The sequence below is a fragment of the Myotis davidii genome, unplaced genomic scaffold (assembly GCF_000327345.1).
Source record: "Myotis davidii unplaced genomic scaffold, ASM32734v1 scaffold888, whole genome shotgun sequence".
NCBI lineage: Eukaryota > Metazoa > Chordata > Mammalia > Chiroptera > Vespertilionidae > Myotis > Myotis davidii.
The window spans coordinates 244,360-262,765 of record NW_006298624.1 but is presented as its reverse complement, the minus strand read 5'-3'; the positions used below and the strand labels follow the sequence as shown (position 1 = coordinate 262,765).

The following is an 18,406-nucleotide window of genomic DNA, read 5'->3' as shown; positions in this document are numbered from 1 at the left end:
GAGCATACACCCAGCAGCGCAGCTGATGCCTGAACGGTATGTGGAATGAAGTGGGAGGGCATCGGGAGGCCACTATGGCACGGGGCAAGCACTATGGGCAGTCTATCTGAAGTGTACCTGGCGTATAAGACGACCCCCCACTTGGAGGCATATTTTTCAGGGCCAAAAAATCGTCTTATACGCCGGCAAATACGGTATGTAGAATATTTTGTACCCTCTGTATTAGTCTTTCAAAGATGTTATCCTTGTGAGGTTTAGACCGGTGGTGCGTGAGGTCCAAAAGGTTGGTGACTATTGGTTTAGAGGATACCTTTTTTCTGCAGCCAGAGGCTTAACTCCTTTCAGAGGGAGCACCACTGTTAGTTGCGATTCTTGGAGGTTGTAATTTTAAGGACCTGAAGCCAATGATAATCTCTTAACTGCCTCTAATCTTGCTAACTTTTCGAAAAGGAATCTATGGTCATCTCTAAAGAGCTAACTTTTTGGCTAGGCTGTCACTGGCATGATAGAAGGCAGAATTTTTGTACTTTACACTCAAACATGTAATCCCGTGTATCATCACTTAGTTCTTAACTCAAGCTTATGAAAAATTTTAGCCAACAAATCATTAACCTGTGTTATTTTAAATATGTAAAGCAATTCTAGAGACTTCTTATGTGAAACCGATTCTCTGAGTTTTATTATGACACAAAATCCAGAGGAGATTTAAACTTGAACTTTTTTTCTCCCTTGAGATTTTTATCCTATTAAGACTGTCACCTTTCCATGCACACAGAGGGAGCAAAGAGCTGGTAAGAGCCATATTTAGCTCCCATTAGACTATGTATGTGTGTTTGGGGAGAAGGGTAGTGGAGCTTTTTAGGAAATTTTGGGCAGAGAACTCCAATTTTAAAAATCAATACAAGGTAGAAGGCTGCATTGGCATGATACAATTCTAGTAATCTCATCCATCATAATGTAAATAATGTAGAATAAAAAGGTTATGCAACTATTATTCTATTTTGACAAGCATTTCCTATGAGCCACTTTAAGAGTTATTCCAACTTATTCTTTTTTTTAGGTTGAATATTGTTTATAAATATACTTCAAATAAAAAAACTAAAAACTCAAGTCCATTCCATAAAACCAATTATTCCACGCTCACCCAACAGTGCCATTTTAATCTCAATTTGTATCTTTGGAACAAACCATCTTATAAATGACTTTCATTGTAGTTCATATGTCTCACTATTTTCTTTGTAAATCAGTTCCAGAATTTTTGAATCAGCATTTTAATGCTCTGTGAAAGACCGAAAGTTTGACACATCTTAATAAACCCCTGATTTAGAGATATGGAGAAAGGGGGTGATCTAATGGACATAATGTCTTCTGGAACCTCAGAGAGGAGTCAGCATGGTGCTGACCCTCTGCCTCAAGCCATCCAAAGAAGTCACAGGCAAAAAGATCCAAAAACACGCCACCAAAGGGCTGTCACCAAGGCCCAGGAAAACCAAACCCCACTGGAAGGGAGAGCAGTTATTTCAAAAACAAAGGCAAGACCGGAAAAGGAAGAGGGCAGAGTAATCCAGCAGGGAGAAATGAGAAGTTCACGGAGCAAAGGGAAACGAAGGAAAGTCTGACGAAATAGGAAGCATAGAAGAAATTGTAAATGCATTAAGCTTGTCCGCACACCATACTGGGCCCAACAAAAAATTTTTTCCATTTGAACACAGCAACCACAAGGGATATATACTAAAATGTAAAATCAAGAAATAATCCACACCCGAAGAAAAGAAGTCAACCAAATTTACCAGAAGAAGTCAAGGAATATAGACAGAATTGAGCAATACACAAACTAGCCAGCAAGGGGAGCTCCAACACTGTTTTAAAAAATATAATGTTTGAAGGATTTTCCTTTGCCTTTTTCCTGAGGGCAATCTTATCTAATACTGCATGTTTAATATTTTCAGTATGTTTTTATTGGCAGATTTCATTCAGAATACAAAACTACCAGGAAGTTAAATTAACCATGAGCTTTTGTTTAACAGCACACAATTCAAGTCTGCACCTTGTTGGAGCCCTATATGAGATAAAAGATATGCAAATGTCTAGGTTTTAATTCCTTGGCATAGCTTTTCATCTTAAATTCAAAATACAAAATGCATGCTTGGGTATTTGTCTCTATGATGTTAATTAATCACAAAGTGTTAAAATACATTTGAACTGTGGTTTTTTAAATGAACATTTCAAATGTACATAAAATTATTGCAAACCATAACTGTAACTACTACTAGTTTTTGAAATGGATTAATTACTGTGGGATAGATGAAAATTTAAAACAGTCTTTAGGCTAATAATAAATCTACAAAGCACTTAAGTGCATGCTTATTTTGCTGGGCTTCTTAGGAGAGAATAATTTGAATTGGGACCATTATGATAGCTCTGGCTATAGTAGCTACAGTTTTTATTTTTTCATGTCATTTTACTTATGTCTCTCTCACAGTACACATCATTTTCTCTCTTGCTGTATAGATCTGTTTCTCTCCATTAAAAAGGAAGCACTCTGACTTCGTAACTTGCACAAAGAGTCCTCAATGAACAGTTTTAGAATGAATGTAAATATGACAGACAGGAGCGCTGGGCATGGCCCATCTCCATCTCTATCTAGCAATGTGACTAGACAAGTCACCTCATCTTTCTGGTTTTAGTTGGCTCATCTGTAATGATAGACATTACATAGATGTCTAAACCTTTTCCAGCTTGAAAACAACAACAAAAAGTCCTTCAGTTTCAGATATCACTCTTAAGGAAATACCAAATCACACATAAATCTTTCATTCTAGGCTTTATCTCCTTTAAACAACATCAGATCCACAAATAGCCATGTTTTCTGAAAAAACCAAAATGTCTCCCCCTTTCTTTTTTAAGTAAAAGAACAGTTTTCAAGAAAGTTTCTTTAGCCCTCCTTAACTTCCAGAATTTAACATTTTTTTAAAATGTATTTTATTGATTTTTTACAGAGAGGAAGGCAGAGAGATAGAGAGTTAGAAATGTCGATGAGAGAGAAACATCGATCAGCTGCCCCCCGCACATCTCCTACTGGGGATGTGTCCGCAACCCAGGTACATGCCCCTGATCAGAATCGAACCCGGGACCCTTCAGTCCACAAGCCGATGCTCTATCCACTGAGCCAAACCGGTTTTGGCAACTTCCAGAATTTAAAACAGAATAATATGAGGAACTTTTGTTTTGTTTTGTTGTGCAACCATACTTATTTTCAGTTAAAAAATTTAGAAATATATGAAATAATAAAATTCCTTTAATAACTAACCTGCCAAAATATACATATCATTACAAATAAGACAACTGGAAAAGCATTTACAGTTGAATTTTGACCAGAAATCACAGCAATTTCTACGTATTTTCTACGTATTACATATATAACACACTTAGATTTTAAAAAGTATTATTGCCCTGGCTGGTGTGGCTCAATTGGTTGTAGTATCATCCCATACACCAAAAGGTCATGGGTTTGATTCTCAGTCAGGGCACATACCCAGGTTGCGGGTTTGTTCCCCAGTCGGGGTATCTATGGGAGGCAAATATCAAGGTTTCTCTCTCTCTTCCTTCCCCTCTCCCTTAAATCAATTTTTAAAAAATAAAAAATAAATAATAAAAAACTATTATTTGGAAATATATCTTCCTATTGTGTTTGCATTGTGTTGATATCTCACATCTCACTTCTCTTCCCTGTAAATCATACTCTCCATTTCATTTGACATTACTTTTATCACTATGTATGTATCTTGAAGTAAAATGTTTAAAATATGAACTAATAGAGACTCAACTCTGTGGTATGTAACTCTAAATAAATTATATTTATTTTATTTTCATCTCTTAAGCTATTTAAAATATTTAATGACATAAATATATCAACTAGATGTCCTCAATTTTCATTTGTACATTTATTCTCAGGCAAAGTTACCATTCTTAAATATTATATAGATAAACTTACACTAAAAAAAGTAGAAGGTATTAAAAATCAAAATGTGCAAGTAATTTGCAAAAAACCCCACAAAAACCCAAAAATGGGAAGACAAGTGAATTCTCTTCATTTTTAGAAATTTCTCAATGTTAACTTTATTTTCAGCATGCCAACCTAGGATCAGCCATGGCACATCGTAACTACCTTAAAAATCTCATACAGGCCTGGCTGGCTCAGTGGCTGAGCATCAACCTACGAACCAGGAGGTAATGATTAGATTCCTAGTCAGGGCACGTGCCCGAATTGCGGGCTCACTCCTCAATGAGGGGTGTGCAGGAGGCAGCCAATCGATGATTCTCTCTAATCATTGATGTTTCTATCTCTCTCCCCTCTCCCTTCCTCACTGAAATCAATAAAAATAAATTTTAAAAAATCTCATATAGTAAGCACAGACAATGAAAGACAAAAGTCTAAAAGCATTTCATTCAGATGTGGGAGCAAGCAGAGATAATCCAAATGTGCAAACCCCAGATTTTTGTAAACAAGCAAACAAGCCAAAAAACTCGAGCAGAAAAATAGAGAAGAAATTATTGTAAAGCTCTGTCCAAATTCAGAATATTCAAAATAATTAAAAGATGTTTGACAAACTGCTGGAGAACAATACACATGCACTTTTCTGGACTTCCCTTTCCAGGTTTACTCAATATCTCTTTCATCGGGCATGCAAGTGAACATAGCTCTATCTTTAGCTGCACAGAAATTAGTGCTCAATATATTAATTGGCTTATTAATAAGCACATTGAAGAAAAGGTACAAAGCCACCTACCATTGTCACTGTCTCCTTCAGATGGAACACTGTAGCTAGAGTTGTCCCATGTTTGTGCCTGTGTAAGTGTGTTGAAGGAGATAGGAGGAAGAGTGAGGGCTGGGTCTGCAGGAGAGCGAGAGAGCCAGTCCACGTATAGTTGCACAAGGACCAGGAAAAACCAAAGGGGCAGCAGCATTCCACAAATGGCACAAGGATTATATGGAAATGAAGTGAATTTCATATTATGGGATTTAATTTCAAATGTACAATATAGGAAAATAATGAAAGATGGTGTATGGAATAAAAAGAATGATAAAAACTGAGTGTTAGTACTTATCAATCATATACTTCACATGCAGTTAATATCATTAATCTTAATAGTTCCACAAGCCCACAGACTTCGAATACTAATGAATCATGTCAGCAGAAAAAAAGAGTACCCATAGATTACAGATAAAAAGCAAAAGATCCTTTTCAGAGACCTTCTAAATAACTAACAATCTTAGCAAATATGATTCATACAAAAAATTTGGTTACATAGTACAAAATATGGGTAGCTGTATCTATTATTTAACAATAAAACTATTATAGAATCAGTGTTTATTATTGTGAAATTTTTTCACAAGGCAATATAAAATTTCTCTTTAAAGACTTCTAAGTCTACTGGCATGCTTTATTGATAGGTGAATGTAGCCAACTCTTTGTTCAACACTTGACATACACACATCTAAATACTGTCTTCAATATTTGTTCATATAAAAACAATTCTGGGTACTAGTAGAGTCTCTTTAACAACAAATCTCATTAACCAATAAATGTCACTCAACTTCAAGCATTCTGAGTTGGTTATTTTTGAAATGATAACATCTTTCTTTGCACTAAGTATGCATATAGTAATTATATGTTTATGAAATAGTTAAATGAACTATAACTAGAAAATGTTATGCAATTATAAGGCAGGGCCAGTAAAATAAGTGGACACAGTTCTAGGAATAAATATTTAGTTATATGCGGCTGTCTTTCTTTGGAGGAAAACACAGGAGAGAAAAATGTTCTTTGAAGTAAACTACTAATCTACTTTAAAAATATAAGTTCTTACTCCACCTTGCTGATTTGATCAGTCTATTTTTATTTATAACACAGAAATCACATAAATTCATATACTGAACTTGAAGATAAAAATCATTTGGCTTTTAAAAGTCCCAAAGATACTCAATCAAAAAAAATATTTCTATCTTTTTAAATTATATCACGTTCAATTAAGATTACTGTATATATTATTTTCTAGAAAATATGAAAAGTACATACTGTAATATTTTAATATTATTAAATAAAATGAAAAAAATCCCAATACATAATTCTAGTTTTATAAAGTTCCAAAATCCACTTGATGTTCTAAAGATAAATCAGCTTTATTTACAGCAACCAAACTCCACTGAGCTTTCAACAACTAGAACAATTTCCACATTAGTTAGTCAGCATTATAGGAGGGTTGAAATTGGAGAGGACATTGTCTTTGTTTTCTGCTATTCAAAATAAATACCCCTTTTATTTTTCACGACTACAAAGAATTTGAAATGGTTTAACAGTAAAGTACAATGTTGATAACCTGAGTTTTGATTCCATACAAGGAGATAAAAAAGTCACTGAGACAATTTTACAACTAAATTACAATATTCAAAAGAATATTATTTTTTGAGATCTATTCAACTTTGATTTAATCAATTAGATAATATTTATTTTATGATTGTATAAAACTGCTTTGTAAGGATTAGGGGAAAGTCTGTAGCCTAATATGAGGTCCTCAGTGTGTGGCTATCACTCAAGGCACGGATGACATATACCCTGAGTGACCACCATTCCTTTTAGCACACACTGAGATCATGAAAATGGATGCTGGTCCAGATCTCAGTTCCAAAAATGAGGAGGCTATTCATTTGAACTTATTTTGTGATAAAAAAAAAAACAAAAAAAACCCACTTTTCTATAAAATGCCTACTAACAACCTTTACCACCCCCAAGCATTTTCTCAAATAGCTTTGTCTTACAGCCCATTCAAAATGCCAGGGAAACCATTATACCGGGTCACAGGGTGACCATCAATCAACTTGCTTCCAAAACAAAATCCTTTATAAAAGAATTATCTGTTTTCTTTATGGGTAGCCTTTTTCAAAATATACCCATGTGTAACTTCAATTGTTGCCAAAATGCTTTACTGAAAAATCCAATGATATTTGAGTTTTTTACTAGCTTTTGCTTAAAAGTGCCTGTGTTATTTTCTAGTACTTAGTTAAAAGCATTAGTAGTGAGCATATACAAAAGATCTAAGAATCAAAAATATGAAAACAAAGAGGGACCTAAAAGAAGATAGAAAGTGCCAGAATTTTAAATATGTGGAGAAATCAGAAGACCCAAATTTTTCTATACATAATCCTTCTTTTTAAAATCAACATTCAGTTTGCACATTGCTATAATTTACATTTGTGAATACATTAATAAGAAATTAGAAGAAAGTAGGTAATATAAGCAAAAAGGCTCTTTAAAGAAGACTCCTGGCCAGTTATATGAGCCTTGAAATGATCTATTACCCTGTTATACTAGTTAATACACAGACCCTACACCAGTGATGGCGAACCTTTTGAGCTCGGCGTGTCAGCATTTTGAAAAACCCTAACTTAACCCTGGTGCCGTGTCACATATACAAATTTTTTTTATATTTGCAATCATAGTAAAACAAAGACTTATAGTTTTGATATTTATTTTATATATATATATGCCATTTAACAAAGAAAAATCAACCAAAAAAATGAGTTCACGTGTCACCTGACATGCGTGTCATAGGTTCGCCATCACTGCCCTACACCAAGGCTCAGAATACCAATGAGGGATGTCTCAGAAAGGGAGTCACCCTCACAGAAACCTTTCTTTAACTTATCAGGAACCACTGGGGCAAAGGGCTAGCTATTTTATCTTCCCTGGGTTAAAAAAACTCAATCAAGCCCAGCTGGTGTGGCTTGGTGGTTGAGCGTCGACCTATGAACCAGGAAGTCATGGTTTGATTCCTGGTCAGGCAGGGCACATGCCCAGGTTGTGGGCTTGATCCCCAGTGTGTGTGTGGAGGGGTGGGGAATGGGGGGTGGAGTGGCAGGGAGGGAGCAGGGGCACCAATCAGTGATTCTCTCTCATCATTGATGTTTATATCTCTTTCTCCCTCCCTTCCTCCCTAAAATCAATACAAATATTTTTTTTTAAAAAACTCAATAGAATATTTCTTTCCCACTTATATGTCCCATCACCTTTTCCCTCTTCACTGATATCAGTAATAGATCTCTATTACTATTAATAACTGAATCACTAAAAACAAGGTTCCAAATCTGGCTTTCCCAAGCTGTAGCCAGGTTCTGACACCAGGACTGAAACTCACCAGAGTTGACAAGGCTGTGTACATTTAGAAAGCTAAAGGGAAACCACTGAATTGTTTACAAGTTTAAGAACGTTGAGGCTTTAGTTTACCTGATCGAGGCTTCAGGCCAAACGGAGCTGTACTGCTGGTGGTAGGAGACATTGCAGGGGAGTTTTCTCTAATCTGTGTTGTGACAAGGAAAGGAAATTTTGTAAAAAAACTGAAGTAGAACTATGCATGGTTCTCTATGCTTAAAGATTTTAATAAAACCACAACCTTTTGAATTTGCTGCTGGGTGAAGTTCTGACTAAATAATATGAAAATCAATGCAAATGCTTTGAGTGGCATAATCAACAGAAGGTTATTTTGGGGGAGAACCATTCAATTTTTTATTTGATCATTATAAAAATACTAGAGGCCCAGTGCACAGATTCATGCACTGGTGGGGTCCCTTAGCCTGGCCTGCACCCTCTCACAATCCAGGACCCCTCAGGGGATGTTGGGCTGGGGGTTTTGGCCCGATCCCCACAGGCTAGCTGAAACTGGCAGTCCCACATCCCCTGAGAGATGGAGTAGTGTGCTCAGAGGCAAGTGCTACCACTCCTGCTCATCCTGGCCCTGCTGCGCCTACCACCGGTAGCACTGCTGCGGAGGTGGGAGAGGCTTACACCACTGCAGCTGTGCTCACCAGCTGTGAGCCTGGAGTCTGGAGCCCATCAGCTGAGCAGTGCTCCCACTGTGGGAGTGCACTGACCACTAGGGGACAGCTCCTGCATTAAGCGTCTGCCTCTGGTGGTCAGTGTGTGTCATAGCGACCGGTCAAACTGTTGACTGGTCAAACAGTTGACCAGTCACTTAGGGTTTTATATATATAGATTTTACAATCATGTGAAACTGGCAATCCTTTTCTGCCCCAGAATGGATGTGTTCACGGACATGCATGCACACAAACAGGCACACACTCACATCCACCTCACAGAGAGCACATCCGATAAAGACTAATAACACTGAACACACCTCTCATCTACAGCAGCGGTGGGGAACCTTTATTCCGCCAAGAGCCATTGGGATATTTATAACAGTATTTGCTAATGTAATTCACTTAATATAAATTTATGTTGTTATAAAAAAAGTTCCAAGATTTATTGAATTTTGAGCCCTGCCTGTGGTTGCCTTGGCAGGGCAAAACCAAATGATTTCCCGGGCTGTCCTTATATGGCTCTTAGGCCAGATGTTCCCCATCCCTATCTACAGGCAAACCACTCACCGAATCACTGATGGAAAACGAGACATTCTATATGTTGCCTATTTGAACTATTTTCATTTTTTTTTCTATAAAGATGTTCCCATGTTTGGTTTTCAAAATATATCTTATAAAATTAATCTTTATTTATGGATAGGGCCAGTTAAGGCTCTGAAAGCTAATGAGATAGATTCCCATATTGAATCTGCAATACAATTAATTCATTAATCACGACAGTCTTAGACGATATATTTCTATAAAAGGTATTCCAATTCAGGCTTCAAAGAATAGATCAGCTTTTATTAATCTTCAAGAAACTTACCTTATTTGGAGAATACTCGCTCCCATTACTCTGTGATGTTAGATTATTTTGCACCTTAAAGAAAAACAAAAATGCATGGTATGTTTCATTAGACTATAAAATTATGGAGGCAAGAACTATGTCTTTCTTACTTCCATCATATCCCTGGCACATAGGCACTCAATGATTATATACTGAATTAATTAATTCGTGTGTTAAGTACCTAAGTAGGTTTTACTTACATTTTCTAAAAACATGCAGCTATATTCACAGAAAAATACATCTAAGGTATCACATAAAGTAAACAAAAGAATTTGCCAGAGCAAAGATGCCAGCCCAAACCACCTGTGTAGGTCAGCCACCTGGAGGCTTCCACCCCCATCTTAACTACAGGTTTTTAGAAATGGTTCAAGGCAGTAGTTCCCAAATACACAGAATCTCATTGGGAGTTTTTCATACTGCCTGGATCCCAAATTACCTGGGAAACTCTTATTCTGTCAATTCAATATCAGTTTGCTTTCACAACAAAAGCTTACTTTACTCAGATCTACCTTCTTTATGTGGTAATCAAAAACCCCACTGATGCACCTCAATAAAAAATTTGGTGATGGCCAATATCAATATCTTCATAGATACTACACCAAATTAGTATACATGTAAGACATCTTTTCCTAGTCCTTTGTTGAAGAGTGCTATTAAAAAATATTCCCAACTTTGACAAATACAAGAATAAAACATATTTTTAGAATAAATCATCATTAATTTCCCTACCCAATTAAGTGGATTTATTAGAATTGCTCAAAGTAACTTTAGGTTTGATTCTCTCCATAAGCAACTCCTTCCTGTAATTTTTCCTATTGTTCCACCCCCCAATTCAATATTATTTCTGTATATAAGAATGTTATTTGCAATTCTTTCTGAATGGATGTCAATGCTATCCAAACAAGATATGGACAATTTTCTAAAGTATATTCATGGTGAGATATGATGTGCTGCCAATTATAAACCACTTCATAATCTTAGCCTCACCTATCTAATTGGCACCACCCACTCCTCATTGTCCTGAATCCACCATGGCTATGCTGCCTCTTTCAGCACAGCCTCCTGGGACCAAATTCAAACCCAACTGCTCCCCAGATCTAGGTTACTTCCTTCTCCTTAAACTCTATCCCTTTCCCCACCCCCCAGACCACCTAGAACACTGAGGATTACAAATCATCTCATAGTCTTCTCTAAATTGTGTCAATATACAAGGCTTCTTTCCTCAACAATTTGTTTTCCCTCCACAATTTTTAACATGCCTTAAAGTAAGGGCAACTTCATATCCTTCATATAGAAGTCCTTGACAACAAAAGCAAGGCTGAATCCAGCATAGTACTCAACAAATACTAATTCATTCAAGATTATGCTAAAGATATTGCTTTATTCCTGAATGAGATGGAAGAGAGAATATAAAAATAGCCAACTCATGAATGAAGATCACATTTAAGTTCTGCACAATCATTAGCACTAGCTAATCCACTAATTTCTTTTTTGTTCCCTCCTCTTTGTGACTTCCATTTTCCATCAGAGCCAGCTAATACACCTTCCCGTTTTTAAAATCATGGAGATATGTCTGTCACAAACACAGAATTGCCCTAGAAAGGGAAGAAAATTAACAACAATTTCTTATACCAAACAAATCCTCATTCAACCAAAAACAATGTAAATTAACACAAACAATGTAAATCAGAGATGGAGTGGAGATAATTTTTTTCTAGAGGTTTTGTGTATTCCTGGTAACTCCTAAAATCAAGTACAGTGGTGGGCCTCTATGTTACTTGAGTCAACAGTGGGTTTGCAGCAGGATACTAACATGGTCTCCAAATACCTCTTCACTGACTGCTCATTGGTTACAAAGATAAAATAGAATAGAAATTATACAGTGAAGTCACCTTGACTGGGCGATCAAATTAGCATCACCACTGAGGCCCAGATGGACACAGTGTGCCCCCAAATGCGATACCGTCAGAACACAACATCTCCTAAAAAAGTAGAAACTTAATCTAATCATGAAGAAATATAAAGGACCTTTGTTCCTCAAAATAAGGGGCATCTTATTTAAAAAAAAAAGAGAGAGGAAGGCTATATTCTTCAAAATGTCAAGGTCATAAAAATCAAAGAAAGATTTTGGAAATGTTCCAGAATAAGGAAAACTATAGATACTTGACAACTATCTGCCTCTAGACTGAATACTACACTGGGGGGGGGGGGGGGGGAATCCAGTATGAATGACATTAGATCAGCCTAAATATTTGGAATATGGATGGTAGATTAACATTTATCTAAAGTTGATAAATGTAGTTATTATATAAGACAAAATCCTTATTCTTAGAAAACATACACTGAAATGTTTAGCAATAAGAGACTATGACGTATACAACTTACTCTCAAATTTTCAAAAAAAGAGCAATGTATGTGAAGACAGAGACAGAGAATAAATAAGACTGCAAATGTGGTAAAATGTTAACCACAGGTAAATCTGGGTAAAAGGTTGTAAGTTTTTGTAACCTTTTGTAGAATCTGTAATTTCTCCCCAAACTTTAATAAGGTTACAGTATTTCCAAATAAGCAGCTTGAAAGAAAGAAAGAAAGGAAGGAAGAAAGAAAGAAAGAGAGAGAGAGAGAGAGAGAGAAAGGAACGAAGGAAGGAAGGAAGGAAGGAAGGCAGGAAGGAAGGAAGGAAGGAAGGCAGGAAGGAAGGAAGGAAGGAAGGCAGGAAGGAAGGAAGGAAGGAAGGCAGGAAGGAAGGAAGGAAGGAAGGCAGGAAGGAAGGAAGGAAGGAAGGAAGAAAAAGTGGGGCCTAGCCAGGTAGCTCAGCTAGTTGGATTGTCATTCACCAAAAAGGTTGCAGGTTGGATCTGTCGGGGCATACAGGAGACAACCGATCCATGTTTCTCTCTCTCTTTTCCTCTCTCTCTCAGATCAATAAAAACATCCTTGGGTGAGGCTTAAAACACACACACACACACACACACACACACACACACACACACACACACGCACTGGGCAGCATGTCTGGAAAGGAGCTTGATGAAATGGGCCCAGGGCAGCTTCCTGACGCTGCACTATTGGATAATCCTATGAGCCTCCACTCAAGGAAGGAGGTGATGCAGTGATTCTGTCTAAGGACCATGCCAGGAACAACACACAGTAGTGGAGTAACAGTACCAGCTACCATTTAGGTGTCCTGGGCTGTGAAACAATCCCAATTTACAGAAAATAAAGGTGAAGATTAGAGAAGTTACATAGTCGCCCCTAGTCAGCAAGTCTTTGATATGTAACTGAAACAACATAATTCTAAGTCACCGTGCTTAACAATGAAACCATAGGCTCTGGCTCTGGGAACATAGCTGTTTCAACTGCAGTTCTCTTCCCCCTTATTTAACACAGATCCTTAGCTAGTTAAGAGTGCGAAAGTGCTTTACTACAGTACCTGTTCAGACACCTCAGGGGACATAAATCAGTTTGTACCACAATTAGCCATCCTAAACCCATTCACTGAAAAGGGATGAAATAGGTTGTAACCTGTTTCACTCTCGAGTCACCTCTCTCAACTGTTTCTACCTCTCTAGGACTGTTTCTTTGATACCTTCTAGGCCAGTGGTTCTCAACCTTCTGGCCCTTTAAATACAGTTCCTCAAGTTGTGACCCAACCATAAAATTACTTTCGTTGCTACTTCATAACTGTAATGTTGCTACTGTTATGAATCGTAATGTAAATATCTGATATGCAGGATGGTCTTAGGCAACCCCTGTGAAAGGGTCGTTCGACCGCCAAAGGGGTCGCGACCCACAGGTTGAGAACCACTGTTCTAGGCTCATCTCTAGCTTTCTGTCAAAACTGCTTTATTCAACAACCCAATTTCACCCAATGTAACTTTACTCTTACTCTGTCTGCAAACATCCCTACCACTTTCGCTTTGCTATGTTCTTTTTTTTTATTGTTTAAAGTATTACAGATAGTATTACATATGTCTCCTTCCCCAACCCCATTTTTCCTACCCCCCCCCCAAGGTCTTGTGTCCATTGGTTATGCTATGTTCTTTTAATCCTCCTAGGACCTAAGCATTTCCCAAATTATATTCTTGTTTTTCAAGTCCATTCTAGTTAATTTGCATCTGGCCAGTTCATAGGTTTCATTCGTGGCTCTAAAATCTATACTGACTGGTCCTACTTCCAGTTTCTGACACAGAGCAGGCTCCCTATGGATCTTAGTTGCTGTTGCCTGACTGAGCAAGAGTGACACACACAAAAATTTAGAGAATTTCATGGAAACCTTATCTCTAATGGAAGGTGAAGTATAATAGATAAACAGGAAAACTAAAGAGGGTAAAAAAAAAAATTTGAAAACCAGATCTTGAACTAGTCTGCCTTAGGAATGTTCTACCGCAGGATCAATCTTCACAGAAGGTGGCAGCCACCATTCTGTGGCAGAACACTGCATGCAGCTCTGCTGAGCCCAAGAGCAGCCTTACCTCACACACGGGAGATGGCTCCAGCTGCATTTGACCGCTGTAGGTATGAGGAGGGAAAAAGATATAAAGTGGAATTTAAAGCACACATACTTCAATGTAAAAACAGAAAACATTGAGTTTAAAAAGTTCAACATACTTCAGTGCAGAATCTTGTAATTCTAAGGCTTCTGCTGATTCATTTGGATAAAAGTTTACCACATTTTTCTCTGTTATATCGGTGCTTAATCTAAAGAGTAGGGGGGGGGGGAGATGTTAGCAATTTATTAAAACTTTAATAAATCCTACTGCTTTTGGTCATATTTAGTTTAAAACTTTAATATATTAAAAATTATGTTTACCATTAGGACTAAGTAATGAAAGGTTTATGGTAAAAATTTCAAACTACATGGTATGTTCCAATCATGTGCCAAATTTAATATAATATTCTGATTGCTCTTTGTCAAAATTCAACTTATTCGCAATATACCAGTAATTTCTGATAGTCATAATATTCATAGGTAGTACACAATAAATTTTATTCTAGAATTTGATTAAGTTACAGAAGCAAGTAAAGTTGCTAAGGATTCTGTATTATGGTATATGTACCAAGGGCCCTTAGTTTTAAAAGGTGGATCTCTCTGATCTACACTAATACCCTCATTAAAAATAAAAGAATTCATAAGCAATTTGATATGCATTTTATTTTTGAAAAGGTCTTAGTTTCTGAATTTCTTCAATTTTAAAACCAGAAATTTCTGTAAGTTATATAAAACTTACAAAGCTATATTAAAGGGTAGGAATGAGTTCATAGTATAGATGCCTATTAAAAATGCTATAAAATCAACAATCAGAAGTCCTTAAGAAAAGAAACCAAGATAAAGGCAAAATAGAATAATAACTTACAAAAGTCTCAATCTATGAAATACGAGCTAAAGAAAAAATGCATTATAAAGATTTGCTACTAATATTCAGTCCCAAGCAGCTAGAAATAAATGACCTCTTGAAGTGTCCTCTTTTTATCTAGATCACAGAAGCATTATTATAAAGTTAGAATTATCTTTATAATTATTTCAGGATGAACAATAAAGATCTAAAGCAGCCAAAGTAGTGAATTATTTGAGGGAAGAAATGAAATCCATGTAACACTTTACAACATAATATAATTTTAAAATATCACCCATAAAGATGCAAATGAACTATCACTTGGAAGGTTGCTCCTACAATTAGGCAAACACTCCCCATCCCACTTGCTCAACATCCTTGGCAACTCATTGCCTCAGACATTTCCAAGCTGGACAGGAAGAATCTCGCAATTCTCAGTTCATCCCACTTCTCATGAAGGATGGCAAAATTGAGGTCAAGAAAGGAATCTACTCCCTCTCTCCAGGTCACTTGGATCTTACTCCTGGGTTCCAGTCTCATATTCCCATGCCACTGCTATTTCCACCTAAATAGACTGCTCTTTTTTGCTTTGGGCTCATATATCAATCAATCTAGAACTTGTAATAAAATTTTCATTGGGAGAGTGATACAAGATGTAAAAGATGGAAGTATGAAAACAGTATTAAGTGTGAGCCCAGTGTAGCCTTCTCTGTCATGTCCTTTCTTCAAGGCTCACATTCCCTTCCCATCCATTTCCTGCCCTGGAGAACCTCATCCTCTTACACGGTTTCTGTTACTTCAGCACCTTGTGAAAATGACTTTCCAATCTAACTCTCAAAGTCCCAGAACTAAATATCTAGCAGCTGAATGTGCATTGCCACATCGCTGCCTTGGGTATTATTCAGCACATCTTAAGCTGACCTAGACATCCTCTTCAAACCTGCTGTCCCTCCTGATTCCCCATCTCAGAAATGCCAGGGGCTCAGCTCTAAAACATCTTGGACCGTTCCCTCCCAGCCTTCTCACCACCCACTTCATGTAATCATCAAAGAACTACAATAGTACTTACCACTGACTACGTATAATATACACAAGTATTAAAAGTCTTTAGAAACACCTGCAGAAAAATCTCCATCATAATATACTTCCAGTTTTAATTTTTTCTTAGCTTCTTACACATTTGAAACCTAATTCTATTTATATTATTAGGATGAAACTTCAAGCATTTTATATACTTTTTTAAAATTAGCATTACATAGTGAGCATTCTAATACTGGAAACTTTAATAAACATTTTATTGGATACATACTATCCCACCTTATTAATAACCAAAATATATTTCCTTTTATTCAAATATTTGCTATTAAAATACCTCCCCCCTCACAATCTCTGCTCAAATCCTTTAGCCCCTTAGGACAAATTTTTAGAATTCTTTTCAATAAATGGTTTCTATATTTTTTAAACCACAACTACATACTACTAGGATGCCTTCTGGAATGGTTTTGCCAATTTACCTTCCCACTAGTAGTTTATATATTACTTCAAGTCCTTACAACCCTAAAAAGTAAGTACTTGTAACACACAACACACACACACACACACACACACACACACACACACACACACACGCGCGCTCTCTTTTGTCCGTTTCCTACCTTCTAATTGCCTTGGTTTAGGATACAAAACTCAGCTCTCTAAAGAGCATGCCTTGATCAGGGACTTAATAAAAAACTAGGCCTGAAACAATGATTAGAAAGAATTAACAATATGAATAATCATATTTTTTATCCATCATTATCTTCCCTGCACATAATAAAATAAAGTCTCAGCTCCGCAACAGCATTCAAAGTCAACCCCTGCCCCACTCCAAATGTCCCCCAGGTGATTCTCAGTGCTGGCTGTACATCAGAGGCACCAGCGTTACTTTTATAAAGTGGAAATGGCCAGAACCCAAACTCACAAGTAATGTCAAGGGTGTCGCTTTTGAAAGTTCCACAAGTGATACTGAAGCATGGCCAGGGTGGAGATCATCTTACCTGCCTGAGGTTTTTAAAACTTGCTCCTTTCTTTTTGACTTCTTTAACTTTGCCCAAGCTTTTAATTCAATCCAGAATTTGCTTTCTCCTTGAAATTGCTAGTTACTAAAGGTTAATATCCAAACCTTTAGGAAGGCTGGTCTAGCCAGCTCCCTTTTTTCATCTGGGGTCAAATGACACTCTATCAATTTTTAAACAAGTTAATCAGTTACATTTAAAATAACTACTCAAGGCAATCTCCATCTACTATAGTTTAAGTTCATCTTTATATTCCCCAAGGTGCACACTGTAGATCCCTATGCTCTAAGCACTCAATTAATGTCTGCAGAATCAAAATGCTTTTCAATCAACAGCTAAAGATTTTCAGTCATACTCAATCTGACCCATTACTATTTTTTCAAGGCCTGACAACACTGGTGGTGTACACTCACTAACCACCTTTTCCTAAGTTCCCAGAACCTAGCTGAAATCAGCAAGGTGTGATTTCCACATTCACCACATTAAAAAACCACATCATTTTCATATTTAAATTCCCAGGACCCCTGAAGAGTTTACCAGGAATAGGCTTTGGATCTATTTCTCTAATGATAAGGTAGTTATTACCTGATACCATGTATATTGTCTTACTGAAAAATATTTTGTCAATAGGAATTTCATTATCCTTAACTAAATAACCAAAAAATTAATCTAACGCATGTAGTAGTTATTGACAATGGCTAATCTAATTTAAAAATCACCTTGTAGCTCAGCCAGGTGTAGCTCAGCGGTAGAGCGTCGACCTAGGAACCAAGAGGTCACCGGTTCGATTCCCGGTCAGGGCATATGCCCAGGTTGTAGGCTCGATCCCCATTTGGGGGTGTGCAGGAGGCAGCCAATCAATGATTCTCTCTCATCATTGATGGTTCTATCTCTCTCTCCCTCTCCTGTCCTCTCTGAAATCAATAAAAATATATTTTAAAAAAAACTTCAAAAAAATCACCTTGTCACCCAAATCTTTAGAAATATATTATTTAATTAACATATATTTGCCATGATCGAATAAATATGGTAGTACTACTTGGCATAATGATTCTTCCTTTTTTGGGAAATCCAACCCCAGCAGGTCCAGGGGTCCCCAAAGGTGTGGACGGAGACAGCATTCAGTTGATCAGCAGCCTTGCCAGGATCTCTAGCCACAATCTCCAGCCAAGTTCTGTGTCCATGTTCTCTTGCTAGGTTCTCCAGCCACGTTCTCCAGGTTCTCCAGCCAGGTTCTGTAGCCATGTTCTCTCGC

The 18,406-nt window shown here is 37.0% G+C and overlaps 1 protein-coding gene across 4 annotated transcripts in view; it reads right to left on the bottom strand.

Moving 5' to 3' along the window:
- The window catches only part of LRCH1 (leucine-rich repeats and calponin homology (CH) domain containing 1), a 259,641-nt gene that overhangs the window by 29,595 nt on the left and 211,640 nt on the right, over window positions 1–18,406 (bottom strand). For 2 of the 4 annotated variants that reach the window (XM_006774186.2, XM_006774187.2), the window contains exons 12-16: window positions 14,373–14,462; window positions 14,237–14,273; window positions 9,741–9,794; window positions 8,286–8,358; window positions 4,791–4,895 (exon numbers count right to left, since the gene is read on the bottom strand). In XM_006774186.2, coding sequence (XP_006774249.1) covers window positions 4,791–4,895; window positions 8,286–8,358; window positions 9,741–9,794; window positions 14,237–14,273; window positions 14,373–14,462 — 359 coding nt within the window. The remainder of the gene's footprint in view (window positions 1–4,790; window positions 4,896–8,285; window positions 8,359–9,740; window positions 9,795–14,236; window positions 14,274–14,372; window positions 14,463–18,406) is intronic. The other 2 variants (XM_006774188.2, XM_006774189.2) reach the window with 1 other exon arrangement.